The 22,664-nt window shown below is 43.4% G+C and overlaps 1 protein-coding gene across 1 annotated transcript in view; it reads left to right on the plus strand.

Annotated features, from left to right (window-relative positions):
• The first annotated feature begins 9,647 nt into the window (after positions 1-9,647).
• Positions 9,648-22,664, plus strand: part of Arfgef3 (ARFGEF family member 3) — a 158,438-nt gene continuing 145,421 nt past the window's right edge. Inside the window, exon 1 of the mRNA XM_036168548.1 lies at positions 9,648-10,145. Coding sequence (XP_036024441.1) covers positions 10,061-10,145 — 85 coding nt within the window. The 5' untranslated portion in view covers positions 9,648-10,060. The remainder of the gene's footprint in view (positions 10,146-22,664) is intronic.

The following is a 22,664-nucleotide window of genomic DNA, read 5'->3' on the forward strand; positions in this document are numbered from 1 at the left end:
GGGGGGGGGGGGGGGGGGGGGGGGGGGGCTCCCTAAGACCTTAAAAGTGGTAAATAATTCTAAGGCAGAGGAGACTCTTTGGTGAAGCTGCCTGCAACTTGGGCAATGAGTTGGAGGGGTGAGGCTTTCATGGGTTGTCGTCTATGCCACATTTATTAGCCATATAGAGTGGGTTTTGGTGAAATAACTGCCCACATCTTTTACCCCTTTTCCACTGAGTTGTGTTTTCTTAGTTGATGGGGGGGGGGCTCTTTACAGACACTGGGCAGGAGGCTTTTGTCAGTTTATGCCTTCCAAATACCCTCTCCTAATTCATGGGAATCTGAATTTCTTAAAAAAAAAAAAAAAAAAAAGACAAATACATGTGTATATGTGTGAGTAAAGATCCTGTCCCACTGATCTACTTATCTATCTGATAAACCAACCTGGCTCCATCTTAGATTTGAAAGCTATCTTATACTAAAGACAAACTAGATCCATTCCTGTTTATAATTAAACTTCTGTTTCTCAAGGATTGGGCTATGCCCTACCTGTAACTTTAACTATAAATGGTTCTGTACTGCCTGTTCCAGGAAACAGCAACCACGCCTTTGTTTTAAAGGTTTGTGGGAGCCCACAACTGACTCAGTTTCCTAGTTTGAATCTGAAGTCTATTCTAAGTCAATAGAGTTCACACTTTCTTACTCCATGGCTGTGAGAAAGTCCTGATTTTCAGACCAATCAAGAATATACTGCTGTGTCCCTGCGATGTTATACTTTAAAGGAACAATGTCGGTACATCATCTCCACTACAATGTTCTGTTAGACTCTCGCAGTTCTTTTGTGCATGGAGGAAATCATTGAAGGGGTGAAATATTATTTATCCAATCACCTTGAGATGATTGCATATACACATATATATGCAAAACATACAGAACCCTTTACCAATATCCAATATAAGAAAATTGTGAGCATCTGGAACTTCTGGGTAGTAGGTTGATCTAAAAGCCTGGTATCATTAACTGTGACCACAATTTCTTTTCCTTCCCAAGTTGCAGGATGTAAAATTGTGAATCAGGAACATAGGCCCCATGGGTTTCAAGCAACTGGAATGTCCTGCCACTGTTCCCATGGCAGCAGCAAGTTTCCAAATATAAGTGTGCGGAGATCCAGTACTGGAATACATACCAAATTTCAGCGGACAGTCCTTGGTCCCAAGATTCTGCTATAGACACAGGGTAAGAGTCACTATAATTGCCCTGAAACTTGGGAAGGAAAAGAAAAGAAGTAGTGCGCTATGCCGCTCGGGTGTCCGCTAAGTTCAGCATCAATATGGTGACCTCCCAGGAGCAGGGGACCATCAGATTGCCTAAGGAGGGGTGAACTGGCCTCTTAGAAGGTTTGAAACGGGGGCCTCCCTTGGCCCTAACCAGGCCTTCCCAGAGCAGGGAAGTGAGTTCCCAGAGAGCAGGGCCCCATGTTGGGCACCACTTGTCGGAGCCTGCTGACAGTCAGCTGGGTAGTGGGGTAGAGGCGTTTGGATTGAAGAGACAACGAAGAAGACAGAAAAGAGTCGAGAGGTCTGCTGGTCAATGCCAGACAGCCCCGAGTTTATTATCATAGCCAGCTTACATACAGTCTTGAAGGACAGAGGTAAGACAATGTACAGCACAGGCACTCAACCACTGTTTATGCTGCGTTACGTCAAGGAGCAGGCATTTTCATTTTCTGTCTCTATGTACCTTTGGCTGGCATCAGCAGCCTGCATCTAGCTAGATAGGGTGTTCCTTCCTGTGGGTTAATCAGGACTTTCTCACAGCCCTGGAGCAAGCAAGCTTGAACTCTATTGACTCAGAATAGACTTCAGATTCAAACTGGGAAATTGAGTCAGTTGTGGGCTCCCATAAAGGTTATTATGGCCACCTTATTATCACCACCTTGTTATAAATACCTTGTTATGACCACCTTGCAACCATGTCTTTGTTTTGGGAGGTTGTTATGACTAACTTGTTATTCTTGTATTCTGCTCCTGTAACCCCACCTATTTGCCTGGTAAACCCCCCATTTGGAAACCCCCTTTCCTGAGCTATAAAAATCCTTATCTTCCCCCATGTCCAACACTGATTTCTTGAACCTGCTTTTAGGGAGATATAGGCTGTAGACATGAATAAAAAAGCTTGCTGTAATGAATTGCTTGCTTTAATTAATTTGAACATGATGTGGGTCAGTGGTCTTTCTCTTCTCATCTGTGGAATTACCATACTATGCCACTAAAGCTTGATAATGATTCTAAATTTATTTTCCAGGGAATGCCCCAAGATGGTATTTCCTCTTCAGAAATGACTTCTATTTGCTTTTGCAATTGAATTTTGTTTTGTTTATATGGTTGTGTGTGTGTGTGGTTTGTTTTGTTTTGTTTTTGTTTTTGTTTGGGGGGGTCCATAGAGGTTTCCTAGTAAGATCTGAGCTTGCTTTATACAGCAGGGCTGCATAAGGAGATGGATTGACCATGTGTGTAGTTACTAGGTGTCTGGGATGGTCTGCACTTGACTGTGCTGGGGGAGGACTTTTGCTCTACCTCTTGGCATTCCTTTAGACACCCTTTAGCAAGGACAAAAGGGGTGGGTGGGTTTTGACCCAAGCCCTCCCAAGGCTATCCTGTGTTCCCATCTCTCTCTTTCCCCTCTATATTTTCTATCTAAATATTCCTCACTTCTCCCTGCTCAAGAGTACCCTGGGGAAAAAAGTGGGGGCAGGCCCCCTGTAGTTTTTGTTCCTTGTGTAGCCCTAGTTGACCTAGAACCCAAGATGTAGACCAGCCTGGCCTTAAACTTAAAAAGGTCTACCTGCCTCAGCCTCTCAAGTGCTAGGTTTAAAGATGTGTGCCACCATGCCTGGTTTTCAAATGAATTTTAAATTTGTGTTGAGTATAAAAACATGTATGGCATTTCATTAGAACTGGATTTGCTTTTTATCCAATATTTTACATATGAATATATAAATGGTTTATACTCTTCACAAACATACATCTTCTCAATGTTCTTCAATAAAGATTTAAAGTATCCTGCACAAATGACACATTTTTCTGTTTATTATTCCTTTATTCTGTTATTATTCCTTTATATTATCTTGAACTATTAATTTTTTGCTATTGAATAAAAATCTAATTAACATTGCATATAAATACAAGGTAACTAGGAATCTTGTTAAGAATTAATTCTGATAATTGGATAATTGGTATATTCTTGGAATTTTCTATGTACATAATTACATCATCTTTTAGTAACAACTGCTCCACTTATTTCTTTCCTAATTCTAGTCTCTCTCTCTCTCTCTCTCTCTCTCTCTCTCTCTCTCTCTCTCTCCCTCCTTTTTGTCATGCTGGCTAGGATTTTTAATATAATAAACAGATATGGCAAAAAGTTTTCTTCTCTCAGGCCTGTGTTCCTTTCCACTTTTTGATATTTGGTTAGGATCAGAGCCCTAAGTGAGCACATTTGATTGCTCAAGTTTAAGTTACTGCATGTTAGTTTAACTACTTGCATGAGGAAGAAATCTATACAATATGTTTTAGCTTATGTGCTATTATGTAAGGCTATTCCTCTAGCAATCTGAGGCATGTTTCCATATCAGGCAATTCAGAGGTGGCCAATGAAATGTGCCCTACAATAGACTTCACGTGTTCTTCATGCACAGTGAGATTCTCCTTCGTCAACCTCATCACACAAATAATCCTGTGTCTGCAGGGGATTTTATTCTTGCTTCTGAATAGAACTCTAACAGCCCCTGTCTCTACATACACAGTAAATTTGGGGTGTGTGTGTCTACTGGTTCCATCATTGATGGAAGCTACTGTTGCTGGCTGCAGAGTCTTTGAGAAGCTAAAACCTGGGGATGACCTTGAACTCTTGATCTTCCTGCCTCCACCCAAAGAATGAGTGCTGGGATCACAGGTCTGGTCTGTGCCACCATGCCCAGTTTATGTGGTACTTGAGGTTGAACCCAGGCCTTTTCTCATGCTAGTCTAGCAGTCTACCAACTGGGCTACATCCCCAGCCCAGGAGATGATATTTAGAAAACATTTGCTGTGCTGAATAAATTTAACACAACACATAACTTGTTTAAACAGCAGAAATAAATTACTTTAAAAACATAAATTAAGCTGGAAAGTCACAACAGAATTATAAGAGATTCAGAGGAAAATACAACAACAAAACATAGCAGAGACATTTATAACATTGACTCCTCTCAAGCTTTCTGTCTAAACTCCACATTTTGTGTGTTGTAAAGGCTTTGACAGTCTAAGAATTTTATCCAGTCTCTTGAACTTGAAAATAAGAGTGATGATAGTATTTGGTTTCTTTAAGGAAACCTCTTCTTTTGCTTTTGTTTGGAAATTGGAGCTGGGGCTAAGATGGCTGGTCACCAGCCAGCCTTTCCCTCTACCATAGCAACAGAAGTGTGGCCAGACCCTACAAGGCTCCAATAGACTGGTCATGTCAGTGGGTATGTTCCTCTAACTCTGTCTTCTCCAACTGCTGTGGGAAAAGGGATTCCTGCAGTGTGGGAGCCTAGCTGGGAGATCGGCTCCCACATTTTACAATAGGATACTTTTGAGGAGAGAAGGATAAGAGATATTATATAGAAGGATAGAAGGGAGAGAAACAGAAACACTGAATAGCCTTGGGAGGGCCTGGATCCTTATCCGCCGGCCCCTTCTGTCTCTTCTAGAGGGCTATTTATAGGAATGCCAAGGGGTAGAGCAAAGACCTCCCCCTAGCTCAGCCAAGTGTAGACCCTTGCAATCACCTGGTGACCATGTACCTGGTCAAGCAATCCTCTAATGCAGCTCTGCCGGGTAAAGCAAGCTCAGATCTCACTAGGAAATCTTTGTGGGCCTGAAGTTCATGCCTCTAAGGCCTTGACTCCTCTTTGCTGTCTTCCTCAGCTATGGCCTGGGACACAATGTGCCTAGGCCCCATCTCTGGATCACACCAGTGAAAACAACTTTTTATGAGATTGGTGGAGCAGTACACGTGAAGTGCATGATCCTGGGAAGAGCAACAGTTACATTAACCTGCATCACTGACCAAGGATGGAATTTAACCAAGAAATAAATTCAAATCTCTATACTTTTATATCTGTTAAAGCATCTAATCATTTCCATATAATTAACCTAAGAATGTAATATAAAAAGTGAAGGGATTGGTTGCTACAAGGCAAGTATGTGTTAAATTATATCAGTTCATGAATAGTATCCATACTTTTGTATCTTGAGAAGCAAACTTTTGTGGCTCATTCTTTGTATTTCACTAAAAGTTTGGCATTTAGAACTCATTCTGAGTTTTAAGAAATGTCGATGTTTTTAATTAAATGAATCTGTAGTCACAGGAGAAGAGTAGCACATATTTCAAGATATTAAATATACACAACAGTTAGAAAATACCTTTTAAATAATCACCACAGTTACTATATATCCTCAACATTTTAAAGCATATGAAGAGAACATTATCAGTGAAGAAATTTTGAGCAAATAAAATCATATTAATTATAAGTCTCAATTTCAAATTTTAAGCATTTCTAAAACATATATATATATATATATATATATATATATATATATATATATTGTTTTTGTTTTTCTGAGACAATGTCTCACTATGCAGCCCAGGTTGGCTTTGAACTTATGATCCTTCTGGCTCTGCCTCCCAAGTGCTGGGAGCATCACCATGCCTAGGTGTGGATTGAGATGAAAAGAAGAATTTCTGCTGTAATAGTTTAAGCTTCAGTGGATTCTCTTGATAGCAATATTTGTATGAACTACAGGTATAGGGAAGCGTTTCAAGTTGAACCACCATGGTCGTGCACACAACACTGTCTTTATGCTCCCAGCCTGGAAGACATTCAGGAACAGGCCCATGTGCCCACTGCAATGAATAAAATCATATTTAATAGCAACTCTACCATAGTCAAAAGTTAATATTGTTCATAAATAAAACTTTACATGGGTGTGGTAATGCATACCTGTAATTCCAGCACTTTCGAAGCTCAGTCAAGAAGATCGTGAGTTCAAGACTAGCCCAAACTATATCCTGACTCAAAACCAAAATCAAACCATTTTGTTTTTGTGCTTTCAACCTTTCACCATGTGTGCCTATGTGTACTGAACAGCAATACAAAGTAAGTTTTATACTGTGAACTGTGGATAAAGATAAAAATATATATTTTCCTTCACAGTCACCATTGTGAGTGGGTTGTTTACGCATGTAATTCCACTGGTCTTTAAGTCATCAGGCTAGCCCCTGTTCCTGGGACTGACTTCTCTGGGACCCTAACTTTTAAACCTCCACCATTTTTAGCATTTGTCCTCTCTGTGGCTATTGAAGTTATGGTTCTGCTATTATTACAGTCTCACACCACCTTTAAAAAGTACCCCTTTTCCCTTATAAAAGCAAGTATGTTTAATGAAAAGTAAATTTACCTATAAGCCACACTGAAGATGATCACTGCAATATAGGTATATATTTTAAATTTTATATGGGTTCTCTATTAAACATTTAAAGTGTAAATATTGAGGTCAAGTAGTGTACAGAATCGCATAGTATTTCACAGTTAACTTATTGTACTTTATGAATGAGAAACCTGTTTTCATGCCATCCAATATTCCTTTCCAAAATTACAGAGTATGCTGTTTTATGGATACAGTATGAATTATCTCTCCATCTCCCTGTTGTTGGCCAGGTGTATAGCTTTAAATTAATTTATAATTCAAAGACACAGGAAAAATCTTTGTCAGAAATTTTTTTATATTCATTTTCATTATAACATCTTTTGGATGAATTCCCAGAAGGGGATTGTTGGTCTGGAACCATATGTGTTATGCACACCCCCATTCCCTTGAGCAAAGCAAGACCAAGTTATGTCCACCAGCATCTCCAGTACACTGGGAGACTCTGTTGCCAATTTCTCACTCATAATTGCATTTTGAAATACGGTTGGCCATAACTTTCCCAGACCAGCTGGGGACCAAATGGTCAAATGCAAGAGCCTATGGGGGACATTTCTCACCAAATCACCACATCTGCATGTTAATTTGTGAATGGAACTTTTGATTAATAAAAATTAGCCATCTACTTAAAAGTTTGTGCTGTTGTACTTTTCTGGGAATTTATGCATCATTTTGTTTATTCTGTAAACAAAATTCATATTAACTGCCCACTTGGGGGAATATAACCCACCACCACCTTTTAACAGTTTGATAAGGCCTTTTAATGACACTATTCAATTTTATACTTCTGATATTATCAGACTCACTTTCCTGGGCTATAACTTAAGTACTCTGTTTTTAATTATAAAACTAATAAAGCTTTCAAATAGGCTCAAAATATAAATCTGCATAAAATTAAAAGCTAGACGTCTCTTTCTTCCTTTAATCCAGCTGAGGGTAACTTGGCTGCTGTATTTGTGACTCCTCTGTTGCTGTGATAAAATTCCACAGCCAAAAGTAACTTCTGGGGAGAAAGCGTTTCCATTGGCTCCCACTTCCAGGGGACTAGAGTCCATCTTGGCAGGGAAGAGCCAGCAACAAGCAGAGAACGCGTGGAAGGCAGGAGCAGGAAGCTGGCGAATCACATTCTGTGTGCACACAGGAAACACAGGAAGAGACCAGCGCATGCACCAGGCCACACAGAGCCCCACACCCCTCGGTGCCGAACTTCCCCAGCAAGCTTCATTTTCTCACAGTTCCATAAACTCTCCTACTGCCAACTCGGGGCCAAGTGTTCCGATACAGGAGCCTGTAGAGGACACTTCTCATCCAAACCACTACATCTACGTTTTAATTTGTGAATGGACTTTTAAAACTTAAAGATATTAAATTGTCAAATTTTGAAATTTCTCCATTTCTGCCATAACCGATTTTGTAGAAATTTCAGTGTCTCAGGACGTGCATTCATTTAACTTTTTTTTCTAAACCCTTTACGGCTCCATTCTTACATCCAACTTTTAAAAAGTATCGATAATTCATCGCGATGCATGGTATAGTTCTGAAGACTATATTACAAATAGTTAATAGCATGGTTGAATATGAGGTTTTGTTGTCTGCTTTTTAGCACTTAGAAACCTTTCTTCAAAAGATGGCTCCATGGATGTGTTGGTGGCGGGCAGAAGGGCCCCTGGGAACTGGCATTTTGAAAGAGCCAAGGAGCAGTCAACAATCCCTCCCCTTTGAACACTTTCCTATGACACTTCCTTCCTGACTGCCTTTCCCTCCTGGAATCTCTCACCTTCTACCTTCATCTTTCTTCTCCTCCTCCTCACGCTCCTCTGCCCCTTGTCTCAGGTCCTGCCCTCCCTTTCAGGCCTCTGACAGCAAGCACTTGATATACTGAAGGGACTGAAATCCTCCCTCCCATCCCAGAATTCTAATCGGAGTTCCTGCCCTTCGGTAAAATACCCGACAAACGCGTCAACATCTCTTCAATCAGACCGTGTTAAATCGAGCTTGTCTATTCCCTCTTCCAAGCCCCTGCTCCACAGTCATCTCTACCTTACGAAACGGGGTCTTCTCATTTCCTGAATGCCTTCCCTTAAGGCATGCCGTTCCTTCTCTGTTCAGCCATCAAATCCTTCTGCTTTTTCTCAGACATCTCCCTTCCCACCCACCCAAAGCCCAACTGAATCTAGATTGCTGTGAAACCTGCCCACATTGCCCCCAGCCAGCACCCTCTCTGCGGACGGCATCCCTCTCACTACAAATACATTTCTAATAAAAACGGAATTCGCTTCTCACCTCTTCCTCACTTCCAACCACAGCTCTCAAGGCAACGTCATTGCCTTTCTTCAGGCCGCTTTTCCCCGAACAGCCAGTAGAGGGACCTCCTACCACCAGGAGAACACCTGAAGTCACTCAAATAGCAGACAGAGCCTCTGGCTTCCTTCTGCCTTAGCTCCCGTGGCTTTCCCTGCCTACCCAAACCCAGCAGGCCTCAGCTGTCCCTGGCCAGTGTGCCCCTTGCTTCAGAGGGAAACAACTCAGCCAGTATGAGAGTTTTTTTTTTTTTTAGTATTTATTTTTAACAGTCTCATGTATCTAAGCTGGTCTCAGACTAGCCGAGAATGACCTTGAACTTCTAATTTTTCTATATTCACCTGCTGGTGAAGGGTGTTTTTTGTTTGTTTGTTTGTTTCAATTAATATCTTTGGATTCCCGGTGTGTGGAATACAACTCTTGTTGCCTGGGAAGTAACTGAGGCCTGGTTTCCTCGCCTAACTACGGGGCTGTTCATTTCTTACATCCAGGGTCGTCCCACAGACAGACTGCTGAGCTGTTGCAAGGTTTTAAGTTGTCAATTAAATCTATTGATTTTTGTTTGCAATTTCTGCCTTAGCTGGTTTGGTAGAAATCTCCGTGTACCAATATAAGTGTACTCATTTTAATCCTCTTCTAAACCTTTTATGATTTAATTCTCACATCCAATTCTCTAATTATTAGAGACTTGTATTAGCGTGTAATGTATGAGTCTAATACATTGTCATGTAAGCTCCCTGCAGGCAGACATATGGCATAGTCCCCACTGGATGGCCTCAGCCTGACACGGGGAGGGGACCAGCTGCTTACTATTTAGTGAATATATGACTGTTTTGGTGCCAGGACACCCGGGTGTAGCGGCTCTCGGGATGCAGGGATCCGGCGTGGTGGCAGATGATGGGCACAAACACCCGGGCCCCTCACTGCCCTCTGCCCACCGCTCCCACACTCAGTGGATTAGAGGCGCCCTCGGGCGGAGCCCGGCCGGCAACCAGCCGCTGACTCCCACCTTCGGACGAAGCCGGGTCCCCCAGTTCCGCTTGGGCGCGAAATAGGAGGCCCCAGCCTCCAGCGTCCCGGGGTTTGGGGAGCGCACCTGACCCGGCGGGCGTGGCTACGGGCGTGGCGGCGGGGCTGACGTGGCCCCGCGGCGTGGAACGGGCGTGATTCATCAGTGGCCGCGGAACGCGATGGGGACGAGCGCAGCGGCCGCCTAGGCGCGTCCTCCGCACGCTCTCCCAGTCGGGTGGCCCGGCTCTGGGATAGGCCAAGATGGAAGAGATCTTGAGGAAGCTGCAGAGGGACGCGTCCGGGAGCAAATACAAAGCCATCAAGGAGAGCTGCACCTGGGCCTTGGGTAAGCGAGGGCGGTGCGCGGGGACAACTGCTCCCGGATCACCACCGGCCCCACGCGGCCCCTGGGAGGGAGGGACTGTCACCGAGTATGGGTTATGGATGCCTGCCGCGCAATTGCCAGAGTTGCTTGCGAGAACATGCAGGATATGGAAATCTTGGGCATCCAGCTGTCTCCGTTCTGCTCTCCTTACCTCCTCCCAAACCTCAAATGGGAACCATTGCGTTTGGTAGGAGGCGTCCCCATTCTGGGTCCCCAGCGCCCGGTGGACACGGGTTCCCCATGGCCAAGCGAGGAGTCCCAGCTTGCATGAAATCAGGGCCCTGATGCCCAGGCGTCTGGAGGAAGAGGAGAGTTAATTAAAGCAACAGCCCTCTTCTCAAACGTTCGTGAGTGGAACCAGGAAGGAAGGCTTGTTTAATTTGATTTTCCTGAGAGAGACCACCTTGCTAAGTATTCGCTTTTACGGCTATTGTGCATGGAAAATAGCGGAACAGTCGGGAAGAATTGGGTTATTCCTGCAGTTCTGTTATTGACCTGCCCCTCAGACAGGTGGACTTTTAGTTGGTGAGCCGTGCTAAGATTGAAGCAAGTTCCCGGTAGCAAATGAGCGTTTCCCATCATGTAGGCTGCAGACCTCACGAGCAGAAAATAAACGTAATGACATATCAATTAGGCAAGACCGAGGCACCCAAGGATGGGGATGGAGCTGCAACAGCCAGCCAGCGCATACTTGGGGTAACAGAGATGCTTTTTAAAAAAGGAAAGGCCTAAAAGGAACCTGGACAGTTCTGTGAACCCCTTGCTTGTGACGCCTTGGTAACCAGTCCATTAAAAAATAGAGCCCCTTCCATTGAAATAAAATCCAGTCAGTGCTTGTCACGATTCTGTGCTGTGTGCAACCTGGAAAAATAAAAATAATAATAATAAAAAGACACAGAAGTGCCTTTAGTTGGCGTTTCACCAAAGGCAGAATTCACATAGTGTTTCAGGTTATGCTATCCTGATGGAAGGTCTTAATTCACATATGTTTGCGTACGTGTGGTGTGTGTGTGTGTGTGTGTGTAGCCAATCACAGCAACAGCATCCTTTGTTTAATCTCTGCATGGTGACTAAAGTGTCTCAGTGATTGCCCACGGAGTTTATCTTGTAGGTAGAACTAATGCTTGGCCATTTTACTTTACTGCTAAATGAAAATGGATTAGCTGAGAGCAGCCAGGCTCTTAAAGCCACAGTGCCGTTTCAGCGTGGCCATTGTCGTTCAGCGGTGCTTCCAAACTAGATTCCCAATGGCCTCTCTAACGAAGGGTCACAGATGGCTGGGTGACATAATAAAGAGGGGCCTGACCGTGCATGAAACATGCCATTCTCATATTCATGATCAGGTTGCGGTAAATGAAACTGACTGTGATAAACACAGAGGTGGAGAGTAAGCCAGTGTTTTTAATAAGTTGGAGATTTGATATTCAACACCTTGACTTTAAACCAGTGTTGTTTAGCCCTTGCAGCTACTAGGGAAGCCCAGAGCTGAGGACAGGTAGATTTTTTCTGGGTCGAGCTCTGCATGCACCTTGACGGTAAGAATAGATGTGGTCCCTTTTGTCACGTACTGATTATTCTATAATTAGCAAGATGAGAGATGGGGCTATGACAGTTAAATAATAGCACGGAGCATTCCTTTGTACATGGGAATAACTAGAGCTGGAAAACAGGCCAAAGAATGGGGTCTGAACGTGGGAGGAAGGGGAGATGGTGGAGATCTCATCTGAAGAACACAGAAGCTGAGAGTGCTTTGTTTTTGTTTTCTGCTGTTTTTTTAAGCCAACGTTTCAGACCTCCCCTGTAGTGAAGTATTCCACAAACCAGAGTTTGCTGAAGGGGGTGGGATATGCAGTATAAACGAAGGCCTAGGAAGTCGCTTTTTGTTGTCATCTATATTTCTCCATTTCCCACCACCAAGTCAAGGTTTTTACGAGAAGACATTTGTCACGGCTCGGCCCTCGTATTTTTTTTAAAAATAGATTAACATGCAAATTTCTAAGAATGTACTTAAGAATCTAGGCAAGTTCCCTGTCTTACTGCCCCCCCCCCCCAAGAGTTCTGGGGCCTGGTGGCAGTTTGCTGTGGCACTTTCTTGATGACACCATGCATAGCAGTTATTTTATTTTATTTATTTTTTTGCCTGATACCCTCTGCCAGGAATTCCTTTTCCAGATGCTCCAAGGCCTTGCTCACACAGGAAGCTTTCACGGCCCGCCTCAGCAGAATCATTTACTCTGCTGGCTCAGAGCCCTGCCCTCCAGACTCTCTTAGAGCACTTACTACTTTGGAGTTGGCATGTGTAGAGCTATGAGGGGAAAGATAATTGGGAAATATGTTGAGTGCAAAGACAAGACTAGTTAAAGCTGACCAGCACCACACAATTTACTTGCTCCAGCCATTAAATGTCCCTTAAAAGAATAACTGTGGGTTTGGGTTGGTCTGAAATTTTATAGTTTTAAGGACCTTGTCTTCATCTTTGTGAGTTGGTTGACATGCTTTAGGAGGACTTTGGGTGTCCATAAACTTAGACCATCTTGGGAGAGTGGGGTCATCCCCCACTTAGATGGTTTGGGAGATTGGTTTCATCCTCACCCCTACTTAGGGTCTCTTAGGAGAGGGGGTAGGTCATCTCTACTCAGACTGTTGTGGGGAGCATGGTGTTGGACTTAGTTAGAGTCACCTGGGAAGAAAGGGCCTCAGCTGAAGAATTGCCTTGATCAGACTGGCCTGTGACTATGGCCATGAGGCATTTTCTTAATTGCTAATTGATATTGGAAGATCCAGACCACTGTGAGCAGCACCATCCTTAGGCAGGGGGGTATAAGCTGTATAAGAAAGGTAGCTGGATGTGTGGCTTCAACAACCCCCAAAGCAGCTTTTCTTTGTGGTGTCTGCTTCAAGTTCTTGCTCTGACTCCCTTCAGTGAAGGTCTGTAACCTATAAGCTGAAATAAACCTTATGGTACTTATCATAGCAACAGAGATTAAACTAGAACACACAGTCATCTTTCTTTAGACTGTGATGGGACAGCAGTCATCTCAAGAGAGAAAGGTCATCTCTATAGTCATAAGGTAAGCCAGGTAGGGTTGGGGGGGGGCAGTGAGGCAAACTTTCTAGAAGCTGATGCAATCATAGAGCTATGTTACAGCAGGACAGGACATTATGTGACTGCTCAAACAGTGAAAAACCAGCTGGGACACCATGGCTAACCCAGACCTTTGCTAACTTCCCTTGGCTTCATTGTGATGGCATTTCCACATCATTAGTCTGGCAGAATTGTCGGCTTCAACCTCAACACTCCAGATGAGGACAGAAAGGGGAGAAAAGCCTTTTCTGTGGGAAAGTCAGTTCCTCTCTCAGTCCTCTGTGAATAACTCCCCTTCCTTAAAGTTCAGCTACCTAAAATTGGGGTGTAACTCAGAAGCCGCCATTCTTTGGTCTGCCAAAGTCTTCTCCCTATTTACTTATTTTGTGACATCTCTAAATTCTCTCTCTGATGGAAACAAGAACCTGGCAACACTTGTTAGACGTTTCTGCTCTCTATTTCTGAGACACCACCCCACCCTGCTTTCATCAACAGCAGCACCTAGATCATCTAAGGCAGTGGTTCTCAATGTGTGGATTGTGACCCCTTTGGACCATCAGAAAACACAGAGATGTACATTACAATTCGTAACAGAAGCAAAATTATGGTCATGAAGTAGTAACAAAAATAATTTTAAGGTTAGGGGGTCACCCCAACATGAGGAGCTGTATTAAAGGGTCACAGCATTAGGAAGGTTGAGAACCACTGCTCTAAGGAGAGAAGAGGTATTCTCACCATCTCAAGATTCCTTCCTTATACCAACTCTGGAGGGACAGGTCATCACCACATTTAGACCATATGGCTCTTCTAGTCACACCTACATGGCCCTTGGCTTCTTGGATTCTCTCTATGTCCTGAAGAGTCATGTGACTATGCCTGAACCTATGTTGTACCCAACTAAAACACTGAGATTACGGGATCAGACCCACACTATGGAGACAATTGAATCCTGGGGCAAAGGAAAGATGGTTTCCTTAGAGCAAAATTAAGAGTGTTGCTGAGAAAGCAGGAGAGTGGATACTGGTCAATTATGACATTAAAGGTCCAGCAGAGTACTGGCCTCTGTGAGCATAAGCATGGCGTGTTGGAACTTTAGTAGTTTCTGCACCTATAGTTTGAGGACACAGCTTTCAATACATAAATAAACTCTTACTAACCCCTGTGCTTTCAAATATTATTCATACTTAATTCATTAGAGTCATATGTTAGGTTTAGAATATTACAAAGTATTACAACAGTATAAAGAAAAAATGAAAATGATTTGTTATCTCACTACCTAGTGGTAGCACCACGGTACATTTAAAAGCTACCCCTTTCTCAAAGGGATCATACCGTACATCTATTTTCCAATGTAAGATTTTCTTTAATTCATTTAACTTTTTAAAATTTATTTATGTGGGAGTGGATGCAAGAGCATGCATGTAGAGGCCAGACCTTCTACAATGTGGGTTCTGAGAATTGAACTCACATTGTCAGTGTTGGTAGTAAGTGCGTTCACTCACTGAATCATCTCACCAGCTCCTTTAATACATTTTTTTTTAACTTGGACATTTTTTGTTTGTCATAATGTTTCTAAAAGTTAGTGTTCTTGATAGTTGCAGAATAAGTAGCAAGGGCTAGGTATGCATTCCCCCTTGCTCTATGCTATCCAGACTCTTGTTTGCCAGTGCTAATGCTCTGAGTAGAAAAGTGTGAGTGGGTTTGGAAGAGCGGAACCTGCAAGAATAGAGTTTTCCCTCAGATCTGAGAATTCCTGAGGCTGTGACTGGCCCAGAAAATGAAAAGGAGGCAGCTGGGAATTATACCTGGGAAGCACCATGCCCCCATTTTACAATTCCTTTAACTGTTTATACAGGACTTATGAGGAATGTATTTGGGAGATATCAAGAGAAAAGGAAATGAAATTAGAGGCAAGAAACCCAATTAGGCAAAGGACCATCTACCTCACCACCATCCTTCCCTTCCAGCTACCGGCTCTCCCACAGGTAGCCTTCCACTGTCAGGCTTATTAGAAGTCTATAGCGACTGTGCCCACATCTTTGCCTCCCATTCTGCCCCACTCCAATCTAACCTGACTTCCGCCAGAGACAGCAGGTGTAGCTGGATGCTAGCTTTGTCTTGCTGCAGCCACTTCCTGTGAAACTATGGTTCTTGAGTTACCTTGGGTCAACAGGAGTCAGACTCATCCAATTCTCGCATCCCTGGTCCCTCACATCCCGGGGCCAATGTGATGAATTACTTCAACATCTCTTCTTGAGTGACATAAAGGTGCCTGAAGTTAGTATGACCCAGAGTGATCCTGTGAACTTCCTAGGTGTTCAGGGAGTACTATCCCTTGTCCAGTTGCTTGACCTGGAACTGAGAGTTATCCCACATATATTAATGTACTTTGTGAGCCAACCTGCTCTAAGTTCTGCTTCTGTTTACTTCCTAGCTGTATCTCCAGACTGTCCACGTCTCTCTCCCTCTATTGCCCACTGTCCTGGCCTGAAATAGCATCTTGGGTGCTCCTCCTTGTTGCTTCTGGACGTTCTCAAGCTATTGTCCAAGCAGTACCGCCTGGGAACCCTAATCTGCTCATTCCATGTCAGATGAATAGGCTGACTAGCTGAATGGCACTCACTAGTGTGAAACAGAGCCCTCAGTGTGTTCTGCTAGGTCTCATGTGGACTGCCTCCACTTGTCTGGCAGCCCCATCCTGTAGTGCCCGCCCTCTGACACTGTGAACTTCAGCCACACTGAGCTTCTTTCGGTGACTGATGCCTGCTATCCTCCCCATTCCTTTATTAACTCAACAAATACATAGTAAGCACCTACAGTGTGCCAGGTGCTGTTCTCAGTGCTGCTACCACAGGGAGCAAAACAGGCAAAAAGGTCCAGCGTGGTGTTCATGGACGGCTGGAGTGATGACAGCCAATGAGCAAGATAAGTAGAAACATGTGTGTCAACTCGGATAGTGACAAAACCTACTAGAAAACATAAAGTAGTAACTGAGATAGGAAGCCCTTGGAGGGGAAATGGAGCTGCTATCTCAATAGAATGTTTAGGGGAGGCTGACTTGAAAGGGAGATTGTGAGGAAGGTTGTGACTTAGGGAAGTACATAGAGGCTGGGGGGATCCCAGGAAGTCAATGGTGGGAGGAAGTAAGAGAGCTCATGGAGGTCTTTGTTGGATACACTGAGGGTTGGCTTTTATTTAAAATCAGGTGAAGAGCCATTTGGAGGAAAGCAGAACCTGACTGGGGTATGTCTCTTCATCTGCCATGTTGAGAAGAGAACACAGGATAGGGTAGGTGGAGGTTTCCCCTCCCAGCATCTGCTTCCAAATTACCACACTGAGACTTGTATTACTTATAAATGCTTGGCCGATAGCTCAGGCTTATTACTAAAAACTCTTACAACTTAAATTAACCTAGTTCTATTAATCTACATTCTGCTACATGGCTCATGGCTTTACCTGTCCTCTAGCATGTCCTGCTCCCTCTGAGGCTCCTGTTGACTCCCCTTACTCCTTTTTCCCATCATTCTCCAGCCAATGACCTTGGGCTACCTAGCCCAATAGAGGCAGTGCTTCTTGCCTGTGTATGTGACTTCCTGCCTGGGTATGTGACCTCTTAAAAGGGAAGAGGGAGGGGTGACATGTCTCTTCTTGGTGTGACTGGACACTGGACAGCCAGGTGGTTTCACTACTGGGCAGAGGCAGAGGACAACTTCAGCTGCTTACTCAGTTCTATATCCATAAGTATATTTTCACAATTTATATTTTAATAAATCCCAATTTCCCATTAAACAGACTCATGTGGATTGATCTTAACAGTATGGCTTTCCTGCCTGGCTACTGGCCTGTCAGCTTTTATTAAACAATGAGAGTGATACATATTCACAGTGTACAGAAGGATTTTTCCACAGCATTTCCCACTTTTTGTCTAATTAAAAGGAATGTTTTAACTTTATTGTAGTACAATTATATACAACAAAACAGTTATTAAGAATTATAGTAACAGTATCCAGTCCATTTGTATTTGACAAATTTAGAGAAAATACTCAATTATCCAACCTATCTTGGTGAGTCTAAAATTTTTATCTAATTTATCTTTTATTATAACTAAGAAAAACTATGACTATCTAGTCTTCAGCTCTGTCAAAGACCCCCAAAGGGTGAAATGTTACCTAACAACAGGGACATTAGACTGCCTAGACAGTCACCCAAAGCTCTTCTATAACATTGGGACATCAATCTTTGGCCCATAGGTCTAGTATATCTGACAGACTTTTCTCAGAAGCAGGAAATTTTGAAGGACTGTCCTACCTTGTCATGGCAAAGTTCGGTAGGAGCTTTCTTTTGTGTCCTGTTGGTCCAGTTTGGACAATAACTGTCAGCAATTGAGGCAAGGACAGTTTCTTTGCCTGCATGGTTAGCTTTTGGCATAAAGAAAACAAACTCCATATGGAGTTTCTTCAATGCCCATCATCTTCTCTGAAATACATTGGTTCTGCCAGGAGCAGACATGTCTCACTGTCATAGAAAGCCTTGGATTATTAAACATATTAAATGCCATATTCTATAGGTCTTTGAAGTATTTGAAGACTATCTATTTAAATATATCTTTATATGACCTTGAAAACATACCTAATATGACTGACTATAAGTTTGACTATTAACCTATATTTTAATTATATTATATTTTAAATGAGCTGTATAAACACAATAACCTAAACAAAAGAAATATTATGTAAATACTTGTAAAAGAAATATTACATACAATATAACAAAAATTAACTTTAAATTTGTATCAGTAACCTAAAATCCATTCCAATGTAAAATATTTATGATTAATAGTTGTTTTTTGGATTAAAGTAGATTCAGTAATCTACCTTTTATCCTATCATTTCTGTATCCTATCCCCCTTTTTTCTTTTAGAAAGAGATTTTTTAATCTAACTCCCTTGGTTAGTTTGTTGTTGTTGCTGTTGTTTTTACCATGACCAATCATAATTTGTAACCAATCCCCCTAAACAAAGACAAACATCTATAATCCTTTTTGGGGCATTGGTAATCTTTGGGGGACCCCAAGAAAATTCCAGATTATGGTCAAGTCCTGACTGGAGTATTCTGTGAGGCTGCATCATCTCAGTCAGCAGCTTTGAAGCTGTTCTGGATATTGGATCACCTGGGCCATCTGGTTTTTATTGGTGTCTGGTTTCCTTGCACTGAAAATACACAAACTTTTAAAGGTAACATACATATCTGTATTAATACAAGTATAGACTATACACAAGTCAGAAATGCAAATAGACTAGACATTGTTAATGTAATTCTTATATATGTATATATTTATATATAGTTATTGTACTTATTATATATAGTTATACTATGTTAGTTAAAACCTTCCCTTTATATTTAGACCAAAATGGGGGAATGTGTGATATTTTGAATGTGTTCTGACAGATAAAGCCTGCTTAGAGTCAGAGGGTAGAGCCAGCAACTAGCTGACCAAAGTTAACCATAGGGTTTGGAGGAGGACTGTAGATGGAGAGGAGACAGGAAGTAGTAAGGCGGGACTGAGAGAGGATCTCCCCCTTTGGACGGAGGAATAGTAGAGGTAGGAAGTGACTGATGGCTGCTCCTGCTTCTCTGATCTTTCAGGTTCTTACCCGATATCTGACTCCCAATTTTTTATTGATAAAGATTAATTAGATTAATGCTTCAGGATAGTTGCTGAGCCAGAGCCAGGGACAAGGAGAAGGCTGCTGCAGTCACCAGGTGAGAGAAGCTGACACCCAGGCCAGTGACCTCATGAAGAGCGGCTGTAGCTGGGATCTAATGGGTGTTTCCTTTTTTTTTTCTTTTTAAATTCTTATTACATTTTTATTCATGTGCTTTGTATAGGCTCCCAGGAATCAAATTCAGGACACCAGGGTTAGTAGCAGGTGTTTTTTTGTTTGTTTTGTTTTTGTTTTTGTTTTTCCTGCTGTTGAGTTATCTCATTGGTCTTAATTTAAACTTTTTAAGCCTTCATTAAGTCTATTTGCTGGTATGTTTTTAAGCTAGGCTCTCACTATGTTGTCCAGGCTGGTCTCTTGGGTCAAAGGGACCCTGCTGCCTATGGAGGTGGTAGCTGGGACTACAAGTGTGTACCACACCATGGTGAACTAAGTCTTGATGTCTTCTGAGCTCATTATACTCTCTTCTTGGAACATCGACTTACCTAACTTGCTGTCATGTTCAGTCTCAGCACTTCCCACAGAGAGCCTGATGTCTGTCCATGCGGTGGGGTTCCTGTGGCACCCTTTGACCAATGCCCTACATCTTCCTTCCTGGCCTTTGCCACAGTTTGAAACTGGAGTGTATGATCTCCAAATTCTCCAACCATCTCCATTCTCACCACTAGGTCTCCAAACCATCGTATGGCCTGACATTCGGGGAGTCTATCAAGCAGACAGGAGCTGTCACTGACATCTAAGGCCAGGCTTTTAATGACTGATCTCATTAGCTCGTCCTAAGAATGCTACAGGGCAGATGTTAGTCACCTCCCTTTACAGATGGGGAAACTGGGTGTATGTCAGTGGCAGAACACTAGCCTTGCTTGGATAAAGGCCCTGGACTCACTCAATCCCAGTACCAAAAAGGAAAAGACACCCCCCCCCACAAAAATCTGGAGATGAAGGGACAGCAGTGTGGACCCGGGTGACTTCTTCCATCCCACAAACTAGTGTGGAGCCAGAGAGGGAAGGAGGTTGTCTCTGCTCTCTTATGTACTTCTGTGGTGTTCTTCCCTGCCCTGCTACTCTGTCCCGTACAACAGAGCAGTCCCGGGAAAAGACAGTTTTGCATATTTCAGGCCTTGGCTTCATTGTCCCTTGGACAACTGACTTGAATTCCACCCTTGTCCCACTTCCATGGAGGAGGGGTCTCCGCTCATGGCAGCAGTGTGGCTGCCTTTTCCATCCTTCTGCCTTTTGTTCTTAGGAGGTGGTGCTGGGGATCGAACCCAGAGTCTTCCATGCTGGGCAAGCACTCCCCCTCAGAGCGATTTCCCTGTTCTCTTCTCTCTTCCTTCCGGCTCAGTCAGCCTCTGTGGATCAGGCAGTATTCAGCCCTGAGCTGGAAATACAGCCCTGACTCTGGAGGGCACATGACACTTGTTTATCTGGTGTCGTTTTTTCTCCTTCACCAGCAGCATTGACTCACCCTCAGCACTGCTCCCTGTCACACTAACAGCTGGCCTCTGCTAACCTTTGGGCTGCCTCTAGGACCTGCATCTCATGGCTTCATTTTCTTGTCACCCTGTCCCATCCTGGGCTCTGACCTCCGTCCTCCCGGATCCCAGCTGGGCCTCATCGCTGGGCACTGCTGACCCTGCTCAGCTCTGCTTTCTGGGTTTGCTAATGAGTCATCTCTCTGAAAGCCACTAAATTTTGCTCCATTGTCTCCAACAGGCCTGATTCTGTCCTGCTGTGTCCTGTTAGTCCCCAGTCTCAGGGACATCTCTGGTTTCTTGTTCTCTCTGATCTCTTAGCGGGGTGGAGGGGCTTCTCTGTCCTTTCCCAAGGGGAGTAGTTCAAGTTGACAGAGCTTGTGGACTCTAAGTGGTGGAGCTGATCGCCTGGAGACAAGTTGGAGCGACTGAAGTAGAACAGTTTGGAGCTGGGCATGATAATTAGCTCTTTATTGTCAGTGTGGTTAGAGGATTTATTCACAGTAGCATTTATCCACAAACAGTGGCCAAGTGACAAGCCTTAGGCTTGATTAATGAGATCTAAGGGTGAGCCTCCTAGTCACAACCCTTACCTGCAATGTGGTTAAGTAGGTGGTGCATTCCACCATGTCACAAATGTGTGTGATTAACACAGGAGTCCCGACAACATGTAAGTCTGGAGCGGGTGTGATAGAAGAAGAAATGGATTTGTTTTAAAGACAAAAACATGATTCTTGTTCACTCTACTCAAACAAAAACTCCCAATAAGTCATTATGTCCTCATAACATGGAAAGCACAGTCTACAAACAAATGCAAGTCCTGTATTTCTCTTAACATCAAAGAAAGACCCAGAAAGGGCCATGTGTTTCAATAATAGGAAAGCTACTAGATACATTACCACATGTCCCATAAGGTGCCTTGTGACCTTGAAAGTCTTTACTGGTATGAATTCATATATTAAGAGACTAAAATATTTCAACCAAACAGCTTTTTTGTCTCCTTTTTTATTTATTATATTTGTGTTTTAATTTTATACATCAGCCATGGATTCCCCTGTCCTCCCCCCTCCTGCCCCCGTTCCCACCTTCCTCCCAGCCCCTCCCCTCCATTCCCATCTCCTCCAGGGCCAAGACTCCCCTGGGGATTCAATTCAACCTGGTGAATTCAGTACAGGCAGGTTCAGTCCCCTCCTTCCAGGCTGAGCAAAGTGTCCCTGTGTAAGCCCAAGGTTCCAAACAGCCAGCTCAGGCACTAAGGACAGGTCTGGGTCCCACTGCCTGGGTGCCTCCCAAACAGTTCAAGCTATTCAATTGTCTCACTTATCTAGAGGGCCTGATCCAGCTGGGGGCTCCACAGCTTTTGGTTCATAATTCATGTGTTTCCATTAGTTTGGCTATTTGTCCCTGTGCTTTTCCAATCTTGGTCTCAACAATTCACACTCTTACAGTCCCTCCTCTTTCTCGACAATTGGACTCCTAGAGCTCCACCTGGGGCCTGGCCGAGGATCTCTGCATCCACTTCCATCAGATATTGGATGAGAGTTCCAGCATGACCTTTAGGGTGTTTGGCCATCTGATCACCAGACTAGGTCAGATCAGGCTTTCTCTTGACCATTGCCAGTAGTCTACAGTGGATGTATCATTGTGGATTTCTGGGGACTTCTCTAGCACTTTGCTTCTTCCTGTTCTCATGTGGTCTTCATTTATCACGGTCTGTTATTCCTCGTTCTCCCTTTCTGTTCTTGATCCAGCTGGGATCTCCTGCTCCCCTAAGCTCTCTTTCCCTCAAACCTTGCCCTTCATTACTCCTACTGTTGTCCAGGTTGTTCATGTAGATTTCATCCATTTCTCTGTCATTGGATGATCCCTGTGTCTTTCCTAGGGTCCCGTTTTCTAGGTAGCCTCCCTGGAGTTGTGTAGAAGTCTAGTCATCTTTGTTTTACATCTAATATCCTACTATGAGTGAGTACATACCATGTTTGTCTTTCTGAGTCTGGGTTACCTCACTCAGGATAATTTTTTTCTAGATCCAACCATTTGCCTGCAAACCTCATGATGTCATTGTTTTTCTCTGCTGAGTAGTACTCCATTGTGTATATGTACCGTATTTTCTTTATCCATTCTTCAGTTGAAGGGCATCTCGGTTGTTTCCAGGTTATGGCTATTATAAACAATGCTGATATGAACATAGCTGAGCA

The sequence above is a fragment of the Onychomys torridus genome, chromosome 19 (assembly GCF_903995425.1).
Source record: "Onychomys torridus chromosome 19, mOncTor1.1, whole genome shotgun sequence".
Classification (NCBI taxonomy): Eukaryota; Metazoa; Chordata; class Mammalia; order Rodentia; family Cricetidae; genus Onychomys; species Onychomys torridus.